The sequence below is a fragment of the Pygoscelis adeliae genome, unplaced genomic scaffold, assembly GCF_000699105.1.
Source record: "Pygoscelis adeliae isolate BGI_AS28 unplaced genomic scaffold, ASM69910v1 Scaffold58, whole genome shotgun sequence".
NCBI classification, from domain to species: Eukaryota; Metazoa; Chordata; class Aves; order Sphenisciformes; family Spheniscidae; genus Pygoscelis; species Pygoscelis adeliae.
Window position 1 is genome coordinate 1,281,436 of NW_008825564.1, and position 17,268 is coordinate 1,298,703.

At 41.2% G+C, this 17,268-nt stretch overlaps 1 protein-coding gene across 1 annotated transcript in view; it reads right to left on the minus strand.

Moving 5' to 3' along the window:
- Positions 1 to 308: 308 nt before the first annotated feature.
- Positions 309 to 17,268, minus strand: part of TBX20 (T-box 20) — a 39,601-nt gene continuing 22,641 nt past the window's right edge. Inside the window, exons 5-7 of the mRNA XM_009332421.1 lie at positions 16,373 to 16,449; positions 4,453 to 4,562; positions 309 to 649 (exon numbers count right to left, since the gene is read on the minus strand). Coding sequence (XP_009330696.1) covers positions 309 to 649; positions 4,453 to 4,562; positions 16,373 to 16,449 — 528 coding nt within the window. The remainder of the gene's footprint in view (positions 650 to 4,452; positions 4,563 to 16,372; positions 16,450 to 17,268) is intronic.

The window sequence follows — 17,268 nt, forward strand, 5'->3', positions numbered from 1 at the left end:
CTGCTGCATAAACATAATCTCTTTCCGCTAGGTATAATGCACCTTTGGAACAAGCTGCACGTGACCAAAAATCCTGGGAGCTTTGGGATCCATTTCGGCCGTGTTACACATAGATCCGTGAGCAGCTCCATGCTGCATCCTTGCTTCTTGTGATCCCTCAACGGAGGAATCTATATCCATAATGCATTTTCTTAGCTGGTTGGTTACGAGTTCAGCACTCCTGCCACAGGCCTTTCAGGAAGGTCCCTTGTGTTTTTCATACCAAACTTGCATGTTTAAAATCTCATGTTTCTCTTGTCTTAGATCAATCATACAAACGGCGTCATCACTGCGGAGGAGTGACGCAGTCCCTGGATAGCTGCATAAGGACCCTGCTGAAAATAATGGTGGTACCTGGGCATGTGGAAGGAAGGGAAAGTGGGGCCACTACCTTGCATGGAGCTGGCTATAGCAGAGGGAGTAAGAGGCATTCCCAGGCGGCTGTATGGAGGCAGAGATCCTTGGATCGGATGAGGAATGGGTGTAGCTATGGATGCAGTGCTGGTACCCAGGGCACTCAAAGACTGTGGATGCTGAAATCCAGGAAAACTGGTTGAGGAGGATACCCAGGAACTGAGGGACAGGTTATCAGATGTTGTAAAAGCTGACCCTGCAAGCAAAGAGAAAGAATGCCTGACATTTGCACTGCAACACACAAAGCTGCTAAAATAGCAAAAAGGGAGAAAAAGTCTTTCACAGCAAGGCTAATTTTAATGACAAGTTGTCATTGGAAATACTTCCCAAATACCTCTACTTATATCTTTCTTTATATTATTATTTGCCTGTTGCTGTCCTTTATCACTGCATCTTAGACAAATTTGCATTTGAAGAAGCTGGTTGCAGTGTCTTGAACAGTAAAATCACCTTTGCACGTTGGACATTTTTGGTATTAAACACTAAAGAACCTTGCAATGCTGCCACTAAACACTGAAGCATCTACTCTGATGTGGAATCTCATTGCATTACATCCCTGTTTTGAAGACATGCTTGTAGCTTTTTACATCAGATCCTCAGTAGAACTGGTTATTTTTTTCTAAAATTTCAGTCTGACAAAAATGCAGAAAAATGTAATTTGCACTACAAATTTTCCTTTTTTTTTTTACCCCAGTAAAACTTGTCAACACTGCATATTTTCACTCAACTTGACTTTTTCCGAAATATAGAAAAAAAAATTCTAAAAATGTCAAAACATTTGTTATTTTTCCAACTGTGTACAGTGCTCTAAGAAACAACACTAATGCTAAGTCATAGCATGATTTAGCTATCAAGAGGTGTGGGGTTTTAAGTGAAAAGCACAAAAATATTAAAAACTTTCTCCCAGGGTAATTATCTACTTTTGATCAAATGAAGTGGTTTCTTTGGTATTTTTTTAATCTGAAAAGTTCCAAAAATTCTTTTCACAAATCTTCCACCTCTTTAGAATGCTTTTTCTCTGAAGACTGCAAAATCAGAAAAAAAGGAAAAGTGGTATCTTTAAATTAGAACTAATTACTTGTTTTATTTTGACAGTAAAATTTTTGGGAAACCAATGAATAATTTGTTTTGATAATTATACACGGTCATTTTCAAATAATCTGGTGACGATGTTCCCCTTCACCTCTGCAGTTCCTCTATGCATCTGGTCATCATCAGATGTCTGATTTCTAGAAATGGGGAATGCAATAAAATTGCATTTTTTGCAAAGTATTGCAAAACATTCTGAGAAAATGAATTTTACAACAGGTATTAGTTTCACAAATCTGATTCTAGAAGATAGGTTCATCCAAATTGTGAAAAGAAAAAATATGAAGACATCTATCTGTCAAGGTAAACATATTGGAATTACGTGTATTGTAGCCACATACTCAAAACAAAACTATGAGCAAACAACAATAGAAAGAAAAAATGCAAATTATTACTTAAAAAAAAAAATCTGTGAATCTCTTTAGGGATATATTCTCAAATCAGAAAGAGAGCTACTCTTGATTAATTCCTCCTCTGCTTAATGAAACGAGTAAAACGGCCCAGTAACAGGGAAGAGAAATTGTGTCAGTTCAGCAGTAGAAACGGACTTGAACCAAATCCTGACCCTGCCACTGAACCAAATCCTAACTGCTGGGAAGTTAGGATCGAGAGCCGAACTATAAGGATAACACCATACTCAGAGACCAGAGCAAACCCCTTTGCAGATCAGGGGATACCTGAGCATTATTGCACTACAGGGGAAGCGGGATGCGAATCTGGATGTGCCGAGACGGTTTACATTTGGCTCTGTTCCAGGTGGCTACCATGAGTCCTGTGTGCAGATGCTGGAGCACAGGCACCCAGACAGTATGCATTAAAGAGTTTTAATTGGATTTATATATTTCATATCTGTTAATTCCTTTGGAAACAGACTTCTTGTGATAAATATCCTACTGAAGGCTAGCCACTTCCATCTTTAGATGGATGGAATTGGCTGAGATGAGAATGCTCTGGATGTAATTAGAAATAAATAGCAGCGGTAGACTTTCTTTGTTCTACACAGAACAAAGTATGTGATTCCTTCTCATGAGGAACCTCCATAAGGGCCCTTTCCTCCTCCAGCTGCAATGGTCTCTAACTGCAACTTAGTACTCCAAAAAAGTCTCACATACCGCATTTGCCAGCACCAAGGAAATGTGCTGTAGTAATTCTGAGGCAGTCGAGGGCTCCGAGAGCTTATAACACACCCCACCCAGCAACGTGTTTGTATTTGGCTGTCAACTCTCATACATATGGAAGAACACTCCTCAATTTTGCATGCAAGGTAGTTTTCAAATGCATCAGAAGAAATAAAAATGTCTGTGGAGTTTCAGTAAGATTGTTATTTCTCTCCTCATATCTTGGAGAACTTTTCCTTATTTAAGGACACCAGACCTAAACAGAGAGTGAAGGCAGTACGAGGAACTCCTCTGCAAGAGCAGGATGTTTTACCCTCTGTGCATGCCTCTGGTTGCCCAGAACAATCATGTCCTACGTTAGAATATGGCTCCCAGATTAGAAAAATGTTGGTTGCCACAACTCATCATCTTCCTCACTTACTCATTTGCCATAGTGCAAGCAAATGCAGAACTGTACCCTGTATATATTATACATAAAATTGATTTTAATAAACCATTCCTTCATCCTCTGACACCTTCCTCGGGATTCTCTTCAGAAGAGAAAGGCTCTAAAGGCCAGTTCTCATACTGAGGTTCACCTCGTTCACTTTGTCACTCCCAAAGGAGGACATCATACCAGGGAGAAATGTAATTCTTGGCGAGAAGGTGCCTTGCTCTGAGCACTTCTGGCAAGGGAAAATTTAACACTGTCTTCAACAATAACTGGCCTAGGATCTAAGCTGACGTGAAGCGAGGTAATCCCCCAGAAGTATGTGAAAGGATGGCACTGTACCAGCTGAGGAGTTGCTCCAGAAACTCCGCAATCTAAGGAACTGCTCTTGGAATAGACGTGTATGAACAAGCCCACCTAATCACATTTTGTTGAAGAGCGACTCGTGGTTAAAAATAAGTGTGTTTTCCCTGCACAAGTCCTAAGAGCTTATGATCAGAAATAATGCTCTTATCTTAGCAACACTGTATGAAGTTAGAGGACAAGACAAGGGCACTGCCAGTCGGAAGGCAGATAGAACTGCTTTACCTCGAGTGGCTGTTGCATATCAGGCAGGTCACAAAGGCAACATGCAAAATAGAATGCAACACAAGTTCATGCTAGTCAGTGATCCCACAGGATGGGTTTGAAGTCTACTTCCAGTGGCAAATTATGACAGATGCAATTTGTCCAGCGAGTACCCCCACAAAGAACAACTCTGCCTTGCTACTACTTTTGCGACTGCTAAAGTAGACACACCATTTGATAAAAAAATTGAGGTGAATTGCCTCAGCAGACCTTTTAGAGGCCAAGAGATAGCAACTAAACATCAATCTTCCAGGGAGCTATGGACTTTTCTTCCTGCAGAGGCAAAGCAGGTTAACCACAGGCTGGTTGAACCAGAAGGCTGGAGGGGCTGCAAATGGCACATCTACACGGTACTTTACAAACGGTGCTGAGCCCTAGCTAGTAAGTCCTGCCAAGGAATAGGGAGTGTTAGCTTGTTCTCAGCACCACGGTAATGAAGTTGCCTGGTTTTCAGCCATCTTGAAGAGGAAGCAGAGATAGTTCTCTTCTGCTGGCAAAGGCTGTATAAGCATCTCTAGAGCTGCCTCCTAAACTAGCCACCCACACCAGTTCCATGGGCATATCAGATGTCCAAAAAGAGCCATAAGGTAACAAGTATTCTTCTTCATTATGGGACTTCATGGCAGAGACACACACCACAGAAATGCTTCAGAGTAACACAGTACTGACTGCGGTCCCCCTTTTCTCAAGCATAACTAGATCGCCACAGTTTACTTCATGAGTGCATTTTCCTACCTCTGCTTTGTGTTGCCTGGCTGTCATCTCCGAGATCATCTTCTCCTCCATATGTTCGAATGGGGGATCGGGCATAGGAATGCTTTTGGATAAGGCTCTCCACGCTTTCTCTGTGAAAGGAAACAACATACCATATCAATAACATCCTAAACAGCCTCCTAATTCATTAGGCTAAATACAATGAACGTGCTGCCTTTTCCCTGTCCAGATCACAGCTTTCTCACACAGACTCTCCAAAATTACTTAACAAAAGGGTTTCCTCATAGCATGTCACTGGAAATGCCGAACTTGGCCTGTGGTGTAACATTGCTGATCACCGCTTACCTGCGTGGTACTGCTTCTTCAGCAGACAAAGCAGAGTGAACTTCCCACTGCGTTCCCTGGGTGTGGTCTCAGGGAATATAAGACCAACACTCCTCACAAATTTGAAAACGCAAGCTCTGGGGTTATTCGTGCTGAGTGACCAATCTGGGTTCAAAGAGACACCCGTGGTCCAGCTCCTTTCAAACAAGCTTTCACATCACACCTGACCACCTCATCTGGCGCCCTCCCATTTTTCTGAAATCAGGGGCAAAAGATAGGTGTGTCCAGAGACAGCTCAGCTCTAACCATGCTCTCTCAGCATCAGAGTCGAGGCCAGTTCATAGCAGGAAGTCTACAGATACTACCGACCTCATGCCATGTCTATTCTGGGAGGTTAGACGTGTCTGCCAGGCCCCCGCCGGTGGCACAAAGCACTGAAGTCACCCCAGCAATTTTTAAATAGAAGGAAGGCATATCTGCGTGATAAGCCATAGCAGTTTGTAAGGAAGATCCAACCTTACACGTTCCCGGCGCGTTTCCGTGTAAGTAGGTGGCATTATACCAAAGATGAATACGACCTAGGCACATTTCCAAAATGGCTTTGACCTTCTGTTCCCGTTTAAGAAATCTAGGTAGCGATAGCTGTTTAAACCTGCTGCTTGGTGAAAGTTTTGTCTGAATTTACTATTTGGCCATTCATACTTGCTAATGTCCTTCGCTTGGAGAGCGTGGCTGTTGCAGAAATTCCAAGGAAAAACATTTTCCAAGTAACAAGATAAATCACAATGGCACATGTTTTCCTTTCCTACAGAAAGCCCATTATGGTCATTTTGTCCTTGGTCTATCACTGGCATCATTACTTATGCTAGTCTCCTCAGAAAAAAAATAAATAAAAAGGGGATCTTATCAAAGTGATTTACTTGTGTCAGGATTGGAAGTGGACTGAAAGCAATGGCGCTTCCTACATAGAGGATGATATAATTGAATTACTGCCTTTTAAGTGATTGAAAACAGTAGGCATATCAGGGCTATCTCGAAGAAGATTTTACAAAGAAAAAGACAGATGGCATTGTTTACATTATGTGCTGAATGCCTCTTGAAACTTTTTTTTTCTGAAGCAGAATTTGAAATGCAAAGAATTTTACTTAACCAAAAAGACTATTCCAGATGAGTACAAAATAACAAAATAATGAATTAGACCAGTGATGTCTGAGTGATTTAGATACCAGTCTATAAATATATTCATAACCAAAGAATTACTAATCTTTAAAGGTCTGAAAAATAAATGTGATTCAGGTGATTGTCTGTATTGTCTCTATTGACTTTATTTCTAGTAAAGGTCTGCTTATAACGACAGACATTACAGCATGTAATAATATCCTGATGCAACAGAAACAATGCAGGCTCTAGTTTTAGTGCAGTGGGCCAGAATCATCTCTAAAATATTGTATCCAATAGCGGTTTGGGGATAAACTCACCCCAATAAATTTACATTTGAATTACCTACAGGGATTTAAAGCTAAATCAAATGCCCACAATTATTGCAGACTAAATTCTTTCCAGATGGGTTTGTATGCTAGACAGAGAACTCTATTATTCTATTCAGTTGTCTTCTTTTAAAGGAAAAAAGAGAGATGACTTCTTAGTGAACCCTGAATCTGCAAAGTTTGAAACCAGGGAACTATGTGGTAGTTTTATTTATTTATTTTTAATGTTGTAATGTTGCAGGTAGTATGCTAAAGGTTTTAGAAGATTAATCTCATTCATTGGCACAAGAAGCAAAGGTTTTTATGGCAGAGGGAACAGTCTAACGAAGAAACTTGGATCAGGGAAAGCAGCTAATTTCACAAAAGCAGTTCCTTTTGTGCAGCTGGGATTTAATATTCAGAACTGTATATGCTTATCTTGCCTAACCATGTTGGTGGTTTACACTGCAATCACAAAACACCTACTAATTTTTCATTTTAGAGGTTGAGGCTCTGATTCACATCATAAACGCAAAGCGTTGAGATTCACACCAGAATTTGGGCACCTGTCCCCCACAGCCTTCAGGTGGACACTCTTCTTTCCACATACAACACATGCTGCATATAAACCTCCAAACAGACCTACGAAATGCAAAAGGCTGAGCAGGAAACCACTTAAGCATGCAAAAGGAAACAAAGAAAAACAAGAAATGGTGTATTTTCTCCACTCATGAAGCATATCTCTGAGTTATCCCACCAAGCACTGTTTCTTCCACCTAGAAAAACAAGAGCTGAAGTCTGCACTCAGGTCTCCCCCATCCTGAACAAGTGACCTAAGTTAAGGGATAATCTTTCCTTCCCTTTGCGTTTCAAAGGAAAGGGGTGGCGGCCTCTGCACCATGCTCAAATATTTAATGCTCAGAGAACACCACCTGGAGATCAAGTCTTCTTGGAGAAGAAAGGGGATGCGACTTTTCTAATCTATGGAAACGTGTGGAGTTTCCCACGTAGGTTGGAAAGAGGAGGCCAACCTCCTCCACCCTTTAAAGACAGAGGTGCTTTAGGACTTTCTCCAAAGTAGATGTGTAAGAGGAAGCAAAACTTTAACAATAAGATTTAAGTGCCTGTGAAATCTAGTTCAAAATGCAGGATCAAAGCTGGCGAGCTGGAAACAGGTTCCTGCTTATACCCTTTTGTCAACCGGGGCCGAAAGCACTCATCTCAAAATCTTCCTGAAAATTCTGTTTATGGAAGTGTGAACTGTTTAAGAGATCCAGAATATGCTGCTCTGTAGAGTGGACCAGTGAAATAAATTTTTTAAAGTCCCAAAATATTATAATAATACTGAGAGGGAAAGACATTAATTTAAACCTCTGGCTTTATAGTTCTGTATGCAACATCTTCAGATATCTCAATGTGGTTCAAAGGATTTATAGAAATAATTTTATAAATCACTGAATGACAAATCAATATTTGCCATTTCATGATTCTGCTCAATAAAAAAAATTAGAAAGTGAAGAGTATGGTGGAGCTGTTTTAAAGCTTTCCTTTAGCTTTTTTCAGAGCTGATCCACACTAAACTGGCTGAAGAACAAAGTAACTTCCAGTTACTCAATGCTTAACTTCTGTACTTCTGTTACTCAGTTTCTGATCAGACACTTATTATCTAATACTTGGACCTAACAATTTTTATCTTTTCATGTATCTTAGAACTCCACAGTTTCTTCTATTAGCAATAAACTTTGTTTTGAGAGATCACAAGCTGCCAGCTGGATAAAGGAAAGATGTCTTCTTTCTGTCAAATTCTTTTGTGTGGTCTACCAACAATTTTCAGTCTTCCAGACTGCTCTTCCACTCACAGATACCTTGTAAATACCCAGAGGAGGGGAAAAACACACACATAGGCCTAATATATTACTATGATTAAGCTGTGCTATGTGTACAACTGGATAATAGTAGCAGATGACGGGCTGGAGAAGAGCAAGTTAGGGGGCTGAAGCTGTTTGAGAATCAATCATAGAATCATTAAGGTTGGAAGAGACCTCCAAGATCATCAAGTCCAACCATCAACCCAACAACACCATGCCCACTAAACCATGTCCCTAAGCGCCTCATCTACCCGTCTTTTAAATACTTCCAGGGATGGTGACTCAACCACTTCCCTGGGCAGCCTGTTCCAATGTTTAACCACTCTTTCAGTAAAGAAATTAGAAGAAGGAACCATGTGCCAAATGAAGAGGAAAAACTAAGCTCGTATTGGCTAGCACGCCTACAGAGAAGATGCTGAGCAGGACAAATGTGAGGAGAGGTAATATGGAAAAGGAGCTCAGGCTGATCCTGATGATCTGCATTCTGACAGAAGCACACCTTGAGCCCAGCCCTATGTTTATTGACATAAACCTCTCCTTGTTATGAGCGAAGCACTTCCCTCCTTTGTGCAAGAAATAAAACAGTGAATTTTGAACCAGGAATCAAAGGAAGCGAAGGGTTGGGAGAATTTATCAATTAGCAAGGTTTTAGGGTGCACAGGGAGCATCTTGCCATTCTGCAGGTTTTAACTTCTTGTCTGAACGTTTCACTCTTGTCCTTGCTGGCAACTGATTCCAAAACTAAACTTCCAGCTAGGTATGCTTTATGTCTTGCAGCTACAAGCTGAGTCTTTGGCCTTGTTTAGTTAACAGTGCCCTGTACGTGCAGAGTAGTCTCAGGGGATCAAAAGTAGGTAGGAAAATCCTGATGGAGCTGACAAATGATTCACTAACGCTTTACAGACTAAACCCAAGATCTTGCCAAGGATATGAACTGGGAGATGGTAGAAAACAGAGCTGACTTGGGAAGCAGCTGAGGAGCGAGGCCCTGCGTGAGGATGCTCACTTCCTTTTGCTGTCAACCCAGATTACAGAAATTCTCTCGGGAGATGGTAAAGTCCCAGATTACCCTGAGCAGGATCTTTAATCAAGATGAAAGAACAGTGCTTCTTTGTAGGTCAAAGCAGACATCTCTTTGATGCTTCTTCGTGTCATTTTTTCTGCTCCTTTTGCTGTTACTCTGCTTCAGCTGTGCATTCACAGCAGCCTGGTGATCACCATGACCCTGATTCTGAAGCACATGACCACGGCCCTGCTGATATGGAAGAGGGTTCACCTGGCCACAATGCACTGTCAGCATTGATGCTGCTACATGCCTGCATGAACCTGAAGCTATGGATTTTCCTGAATTTGGCAGAGAGCACACCCAGGGGATGGAGACAGGAAGCCTACCTTCTCCCTTTGGAATGAGGAGGCTTGAGGCAATATATTTGGTTTTGGCAGAAGGTGTTAGAAAAGCTAATCTAGAACCAGCTTGCTGGAGCCAGGCCTGGGTTAGTATTCATCTTAGATCTATACCAAAGAGGATGGAGTTGATGTAATAAGCAGCCACCCATTCCACTGGGAGCCAGGTTCAACCTCCTTTGAAGACAACATGCAAAAGCCAGACTGTGGTGAGAAAGAGCAGGTGGCAGAGCCAGAAACTCTGAACTCATATCTTCTGTAGAAGTTGCTGTCTCAGGAATGGCTACAAGAGGTACAAATTTTCAAGCAGAGTTGAGCAACCTGTTAGTGTCTTCCCCTTTTTCCCTTACTATCCAAGTGCTAGGTAAGCACTCCCTGTTCCTGGTGTCACGGGGTTTGGTTTTTTCTTTTGTTTTTTGTCTTTTTCTTTACAAGAAAAATGCAATGTTAATTAAAAAAATTTAAAAAAAAGGAAAATAATAAAATAATAAAACTGACAACCATGTTTTGCTTGGCCATTCAGTTCAACACAAAGAAAATATAGAACAGGATATAAAGTGTATGAATTATCAGTTTGCAGCCTGAATGACTTCTTTAGTTCTGCATTTCAAAGGTTTCCTTTTTTTGTAGCTGCCAGTTAGTATGTTTGGAAGAAAGCCCAGATAACAGAAGACATCAGAAGTGAGGTGAGGTGAAGACAGATGGAATAAATGGGCTGAGAAGGCACAAAAATAAACTTGTCGGAAGTCGCACTGTAGTAGAACTTTTTTTTTTAAGGGAAGAGATGACTAATTTGTCCAAGACGCAAATGCTAAAAACAAGTCTGTAAAAAAAACCCAAAAGAACAAAAAAACAAACCCAAACTAAAAAAACCCAACACAGCAGGAAGAACAAATACATTTCCAAAACAGCAGCTCAGAGTGAACAACAAACACTGTCAGAACCACTGTTCAGATATCACTCAGCCTTCGTGTTCCTGTGGCTTTTAGTTGCTCTTTTACACATGCACAAACATACAGACATATTAATTTGCTACATATAGTTGCTCTTATACTGGTAGATGAATATTACAGACTGACCCTAGGAACCTAATTCAGCTCTGACATGGTACAGACCAAATCCTCAACCAGAACAAAGTAGCTCTGTTCCACTGCTTGGGTTAGAGCTGAACGAATTCCAACTGAGGAAGAACCAGGGCCCATCAAACTACATCAGCTCACGTGAGCTGGAGTTTAATTTAGCCCAAAGGTAATACAGAGCCGCCAAACACTTTCACACAAAGTCAAAATTGGGCAAGTGTTAGATGAATGCAATACTCCAAGAATACATGCAATTTAAAAAAAAAAAGTGAAACAAGAATTGAATTATGAAAAATCTAGGTTTTGATGATTGCAGGAGAAAGAACAAGTGTATCTCCAAAGTGGTGTTTACTGGTGCCCTCACAATAAACATCCAGCTACCGATGGCAATTCTGGAAGAGCTGTAATATGCATGGAGGTGACATAGCCTGGCTGAAGCCATGACATGGGAAAAGTAATGACACTTACGAAGAAGGAGCATGAGGTTATTAAATATACCCACCCCACTTCTCTCAACAGCAAATAAAAATGAGAAAAACAGCTATCGTTATACAGGGAATAGAAAAAAAAAAAGAGAAAATCACATTTCTCTTCTCTGACTAGGAGAAAAGCACACACTTGCAAATGTATGTCAAAGCTCTTTCTCTGTATCTTTTTTTCCCCAAATATAGTGACAACCTTAACTCCAACATAGCCGACCCCATGGAGCTCCACTTCACCCAGTGACTGCAGCCATTTCTTTCTGACTGCCAGTCAGAGGATGAGAGGTGAGGACAGAGCAGTGCTGTGAAACTGGGACTGGGGGAAGTCCCTGGAAAAATTCCTCTGGGGTGGAACCCGGGGGTCTGATCTGACATCACCCCCTCCCCTTATGCACACACTACACCTGCATGAGGTGAGTGGAAAACACTAGCAAAATGAAACATTTTTATGCCGTTCTGCACAAGTAAAAAGATAGATAACAGAATACCTAAGTGGAAAATGAGCCAGGGTATGAGCACTTTTTTAAGTGCTTGCACTTTTCAGCTTGGGCACTGAAGAGATTTTAGCTGGCAGGGAGGGCACTCTGCCGGGGAAAAGGAACAGTTGCCTGGCTAACAGTGAGCAGAGTTGGAGGAACCAGATTTGAAGGGAATGCTTCAGGTGTCTAAATGTAGGCAGGTAGTGCTTTCTAGATGTCTTAAGACATCCAAGCCATCTGCAACAGAAGGGATGATACAGAAAAATATAGACATTCCACCTACCCCCCAGAGCAGCAGCTGGAGGCTGGAGTAACCTGACCACATCTGGAATGGCACCAGATACCAAGCGTTTAGGCACCGGAGTCCCTGGTGTTTCTCCCTAAACTCATGACTTCACTTCTCCCAACCTAAACATCAGAGATGATCTCCCATGGCTGGTTGCCAACATTCACAGACTGAGAACTAGCTGCGGGTAAAAGATCAGCTGGTGAGTTTGACTTGTTGGAGGAGAACTATGACAAAGCCCTACTTAACCATCAACATGGGAGTAGGTCGTAGAGAGAATATATTTCTGGCTGTTGGTAGGGTGCTTTCAAGAGTCAGGGAAGTTCTAGATCAGCAGTAAGAAGTAGGAATGGGGAAGAAGGCAGCTCTGTGGGGTGAGCAGGGAAGGGATGCAAAAGAGGACTGCTGTGGACAGCACATCATTAAGCACATGGCTTTGACTGCTACTTCAACAGGGCAGTGCCCATATCCGGGCATTAGCATCCATTTTGCTTACAGCCTTGTAAGCCAGTACAATATATTTCCACATCTCAGTCATGAAGTTCCTCAGGGGAAAATTCAGAATCTGATTACCAAGCAAATCCAGCTGGGATGCTGGGATGCAGCTCTCTTACTTCCTTCCCCCATCCCCCAATCCTTCCTTTCTCTGCCTAAAAATTAATTGGGTGTGCAGCCATACTTTTCCATTACCTAAGATATTGCCTCTTGAAGTATGTATCTACCTCCCAGAAGCGTTATTGGACTTGTGCAGATGGGTATACTCGCTTAGCTCTCTTTAATAGTTGCAAGTCCACACCCTGAACTTGCCTATCACATGCTGGATCAAATAGACAAGCAATGTTCAGATCATGATTATGATCTGTCAATTCTTGTTTGATCATTATTTTACAATTCAGTAGTTCCGTTGACTCACACTCTTGAAACGATCACCTTTTTCACTGTATTGTTTGCATGATATTTAATTCCAATTGTTGTATTTATCTATTTATTTTTAAAAGGCTAATTCCTCACAAGAACTCAAAAGATAAATTCAGGCTCAAGATAAAAAAATTAATGTGTTGTGTTCTGATTTTGCATCCTTCATGGCTTTGGCAGTTTTTTCTTAAACAGAAGCATAAAGATATTCCCTTAAAGCCTATCTCCACAGTGAATTGCTCATAAAACCTGCATTAGTCTTTTTCACAAAGGTTACCATTTAAAAAAAGATCACACTCATCCACATTACTGCATTCGCATCCCGTAGCCAACACCACAGTACGTTAAGCTCCGCATTCTGACAATTTCTGCTAAATGTTCAGTTTTTCAATTACAACCACTGTGGGAGCCTTTTTATAATAGAGGAAACGTAAATACCACATAAAAAGATCAAAAGGTGAATCAGCAACTTATCTAAATCACAGTAGCCCCTGATAAAGTCTGCCCCATTATCATAGATTACCACAGGTAATATATGGAAAGAGTTGGTTGTGGAAAGAATCTCACATCCTACTGAAAATTCGGTATATACTAAACTCAGATTTTTTTTCCAGTGGTTAAAATCTTTGCATAGATAGCTATGAGTATAAGGAAACCATTGTAAGGTATTTAGGCAGGAACAAAAGAAAACACAGGCACTTCAATAGCTTTGTTGTGCCTACCTCCTCCACCGTTTTGCAAATTTCACTACCTTTACATATATTATTTTAACTCCAACACATATAATGCAAACAGATTTAATCCTAAAGGCATTTGCAGCTTGAATTTCCTACACAGGGATCGTAAATCTAGAATGGGAAGCCTGAAATCGTTAAAGTCATGTATTTATAAAATCATATTCAATTAGGTTAAAAAAGTGCAATTTCTGTCATCATGTCATAAAAAGATGTGTTTTTCTCTCAGATCTACTATAAAGAAAAGCTCCCTATATTGTTACAGATAGAGGCTGTTTTCAATCAGTTACAAGGAGCAATCCAATTACTGGATGGTTTAGTGCAGTAACTGACTCCAGACTAATTTAATTTCTTTAGGTCTCTAAAGATCAATTGATCTGATTGTTTCCCTCCCCAAAGGCTGTTTAGGAAAAAGCAGGCTTAAATACCTGGAAATGAAATACAAAGCTCTGTACACTTTCACACTACTTAGGTCATTTGGAAAAGCTGGAACTCGCGATAAATGAGTGCTCCCTTGGCCCTAACATCACAGGGTGCTTTACAGGAGACCATCAGGATCACCGCACAGCACTGCAGATTATGCATGCACGTGTGGTACGCAGGCCTGCTTAGAAAGCAGTGCATGGAAGGTATTTTCACAGCTTCTAGATAAATATTCAGTTTTCAAGAGCTGTGCAGATATGCATTTGGCCTGCATAGCCTTTCCCCTGGCAAATAAATGTTTTTCTCAGACAGTGATCTTACAGGAATAACTAAGTTTCCAACTAGACCGAGCAAGAGTCATGCTGTGCTATTCAACGTATCACCTAAATCTTGCAATGCACGTCGCGATGGACACCAAGCAAGAAACTCTGCCTGTTGTCGCATCTCACTCTGCTATTTCTTTTGCTTTATATCAGATTTCTTTAAGCAATTTTGCTGGCACTAAGATGAAATCTATAGAACCAACGGGCACTCAGAGAATGACATTCCCATCTGCCTGAATATTTTGATGCTGGAACTGAAAAAAACCCTTGGTATTTCTGGGCCATATCAGATAACTTAGGAAATTCTCAGTGTCTCTTACCAGCCTTCTTGTCTGTTATACTTTTACTATCTCATTACCTGATGTGTTGTGCAGCAGGTTTTGTTTTGTTTTAATACTGTTGTTCCCTGATCAGGGCTAAGCTTTCCCATTTAAGTCAAAATAAGACCTTACCCAAACTTGGATTCTCAAATCCAGAGCTTTGATGTCATTTCAATACCTTTCACATTCCGTTTCTTGTATTTATTGTAGGTTTCACATTTGGCTACCTTATCTTTCATGCCTGGGCTAAGCTGCCTGTCTCAGTCTCTATTCTTACACTTATCAATAAACAAAAGGGCACTGCGGTTTATGCTCAGCATTTCTGACTCCATGCCATGTGCTGTTATAATAAGATGTCCTCTGGAAAAATTCCCTTCATATCCAGCACCGTGATAGTTGGTTCATCTGCACAGAGGTAACTAAGTTTTTCTCCCAGCTTATCTATTCAGACTCTCTCAGCCCTTGCAGAGCTGTGTCATTAGATATCGCCTGTCTGTAAAACAAGGAAACTGAAATGTGAGAAATGAAAAGTCTCTTCTCTTCCTACAGGTCCTTTCTTGACGACTTACTGCACACAAACCTGAGCTTTGGATGTTGTTTACCTTAGTACTCTGTCAATACAGTAGGCTATGCTATTTTAATTAAATCTGCTTTGTTTTTTTCCCATTTTCAACTAAGACTTTCACTTAGGAAGCAATTTTTAACAACTTTGCAAGTGCGCACTGCAGTCTACAAGCTTGCTTTCCCAGGTTACTGTTCTTTCACCCAATTACTCAGCGGATCACTAACGTTCCAGTCACTAGTAAGGTATAAAATATACCACTATTTCCCAGCCATGGATCTGCTTAGATTGATGTACTTTTGAAATGCTGTAAAGACTTTCTCTAGCTATATGGATATGACTTCATTGACCAGTTTGTCCCCTATATGCACCCGTGAAAGATGATTCACAGATACATCTGGATATCCCCACATAGGAGCCTAGAGGGTTTTGGCCTCTCCAAGCTTTCTTTCATGATTATGTGCTCATGGGAAAATTTGGATGTCCTATATCTATCTCCATTGCGTTCTCTTCCAGCCTAAAGGACGCAGGCAGCTTAATTTGCTTCATTTGCCAAACTATTAGATACGATATCATAAAAATGTAACGCGCTGGAGAGCTACCAAGAGATTGAAGTTTATTTCCTACACAACCGTGGGTTAATGCTTCTGTCCCTGTGGCAGCAGTTGCTTATAATGAGCTGTACACACACAAAACTGAACAGTTTCCAGATAAAGGTTTCCCCTGATGCAGCCTGCAGTACAATTTTGGTGAAACAAAAATGGCATCTTTGTCATCAGAGTGGGAGTTATGGGATTTGTCCTGATGGCAACAATTGCTGCCTTCAGTGTCTGGGACTGCTGAAGTGTATTTTGGGAAGCTCCCCTCTCTCTTTTCCACTGTGTGGAGCAGTGGGGAGCTATAAAGATGTTGTTCACAGGACCACTGCCCTTGTTTCCGAGTGACCCAATTCACAGCCCTCAATAGGATTAAATGGCATGATAAGAAAAAAGCTTTTCATTCTATAGTTGTAAAACTGACCCTCTCCCCCTTTACAAGAAGCCCCCTCAGGAAGATTAATATATCGGCCCTAACTGGAACAGATGTCAAAACTCAAAACAGCTCTTTCTTCATAAAGTTTATAAGTATTTTTAAAAGAGGTGGAGGAAGCTTACTATATGCAAGAAGATAACATTAAAATGCACAGCTTCTCAGGAGTTGAAAGGATGCTTTTCCTACAAACTCTCTCTTCTCTTTATCTTATCTGCATGGAAAGTAAACAGAAAGTCCCCATTACCTCTCAATATCAGTGAGTCTGGAAGAGTCCCGGAATCCTTTAGCAAAAGGGTTGCTGTCAATTTTCAACTTGGTTATCTGGAAACACAGAAAAGAGCAACACAACATGAATGTAGTGTTAAGGTATTGCAGCGTACAAAGTGTTAACCAATCCATCCTCCTGACTTCACTGCTAATTTTATCCGTGCTTCTCGTGTGTGTGTGCACACTGCTCTTGAGATGCTGCAAAGCTGGGGAGGCAAACCGGCGTGTATTACACATATGGCAATGGAAAGACCGAAGGGCACAGTGGGCTCAGCCTTCATGTTACCCAGCGCAGGAGGAACCCACTCACGTACAACATTACTGCTTCCAAATACTTTAACAGCATGAATCAGCTTGTCTTTTCCGTGAGCAATGCACAGCATCCTGCTAACATCTGACCCTCGTTGGTAGAGCTGCACATCAGCTACTGTGAACCCAAACTAGCAGCCACCTCCTGCAAACCTGAAGACGTTGCTTCAATTCAGCCCCACCTTTTTTTTTTATTTCTTCACTGCAATGCAAATGTTCTCAGCCAGACCTACCAGCCATCACAGAGGAGCAGTTTAACTGTTTTTGCATGGAAAGAGGCTGAGGAAGGGAAGGAGGGAGGAAAAATGTAGGGACAACTCAGATTTAAAGTGACAAAGCCTGGGTTAAAGGAGTAACCCCATTAAAACCATCACAGTCCTGGAAAAACAGAGGTCTTGCAACCAAAACTCTCCTCCCTTCTTCAAATGCAGCTACAAACCTGCCCAGTGCATCCTGTCAGCCGTTGCATTCAGCCAGAGTCACCCACTGATCAGTTGTCGTTCTGCCTCAAAGCATCAGGGTCCCCCTTAACTTTGCAGTCAAACTTTTCAGGCATAGGTGGTG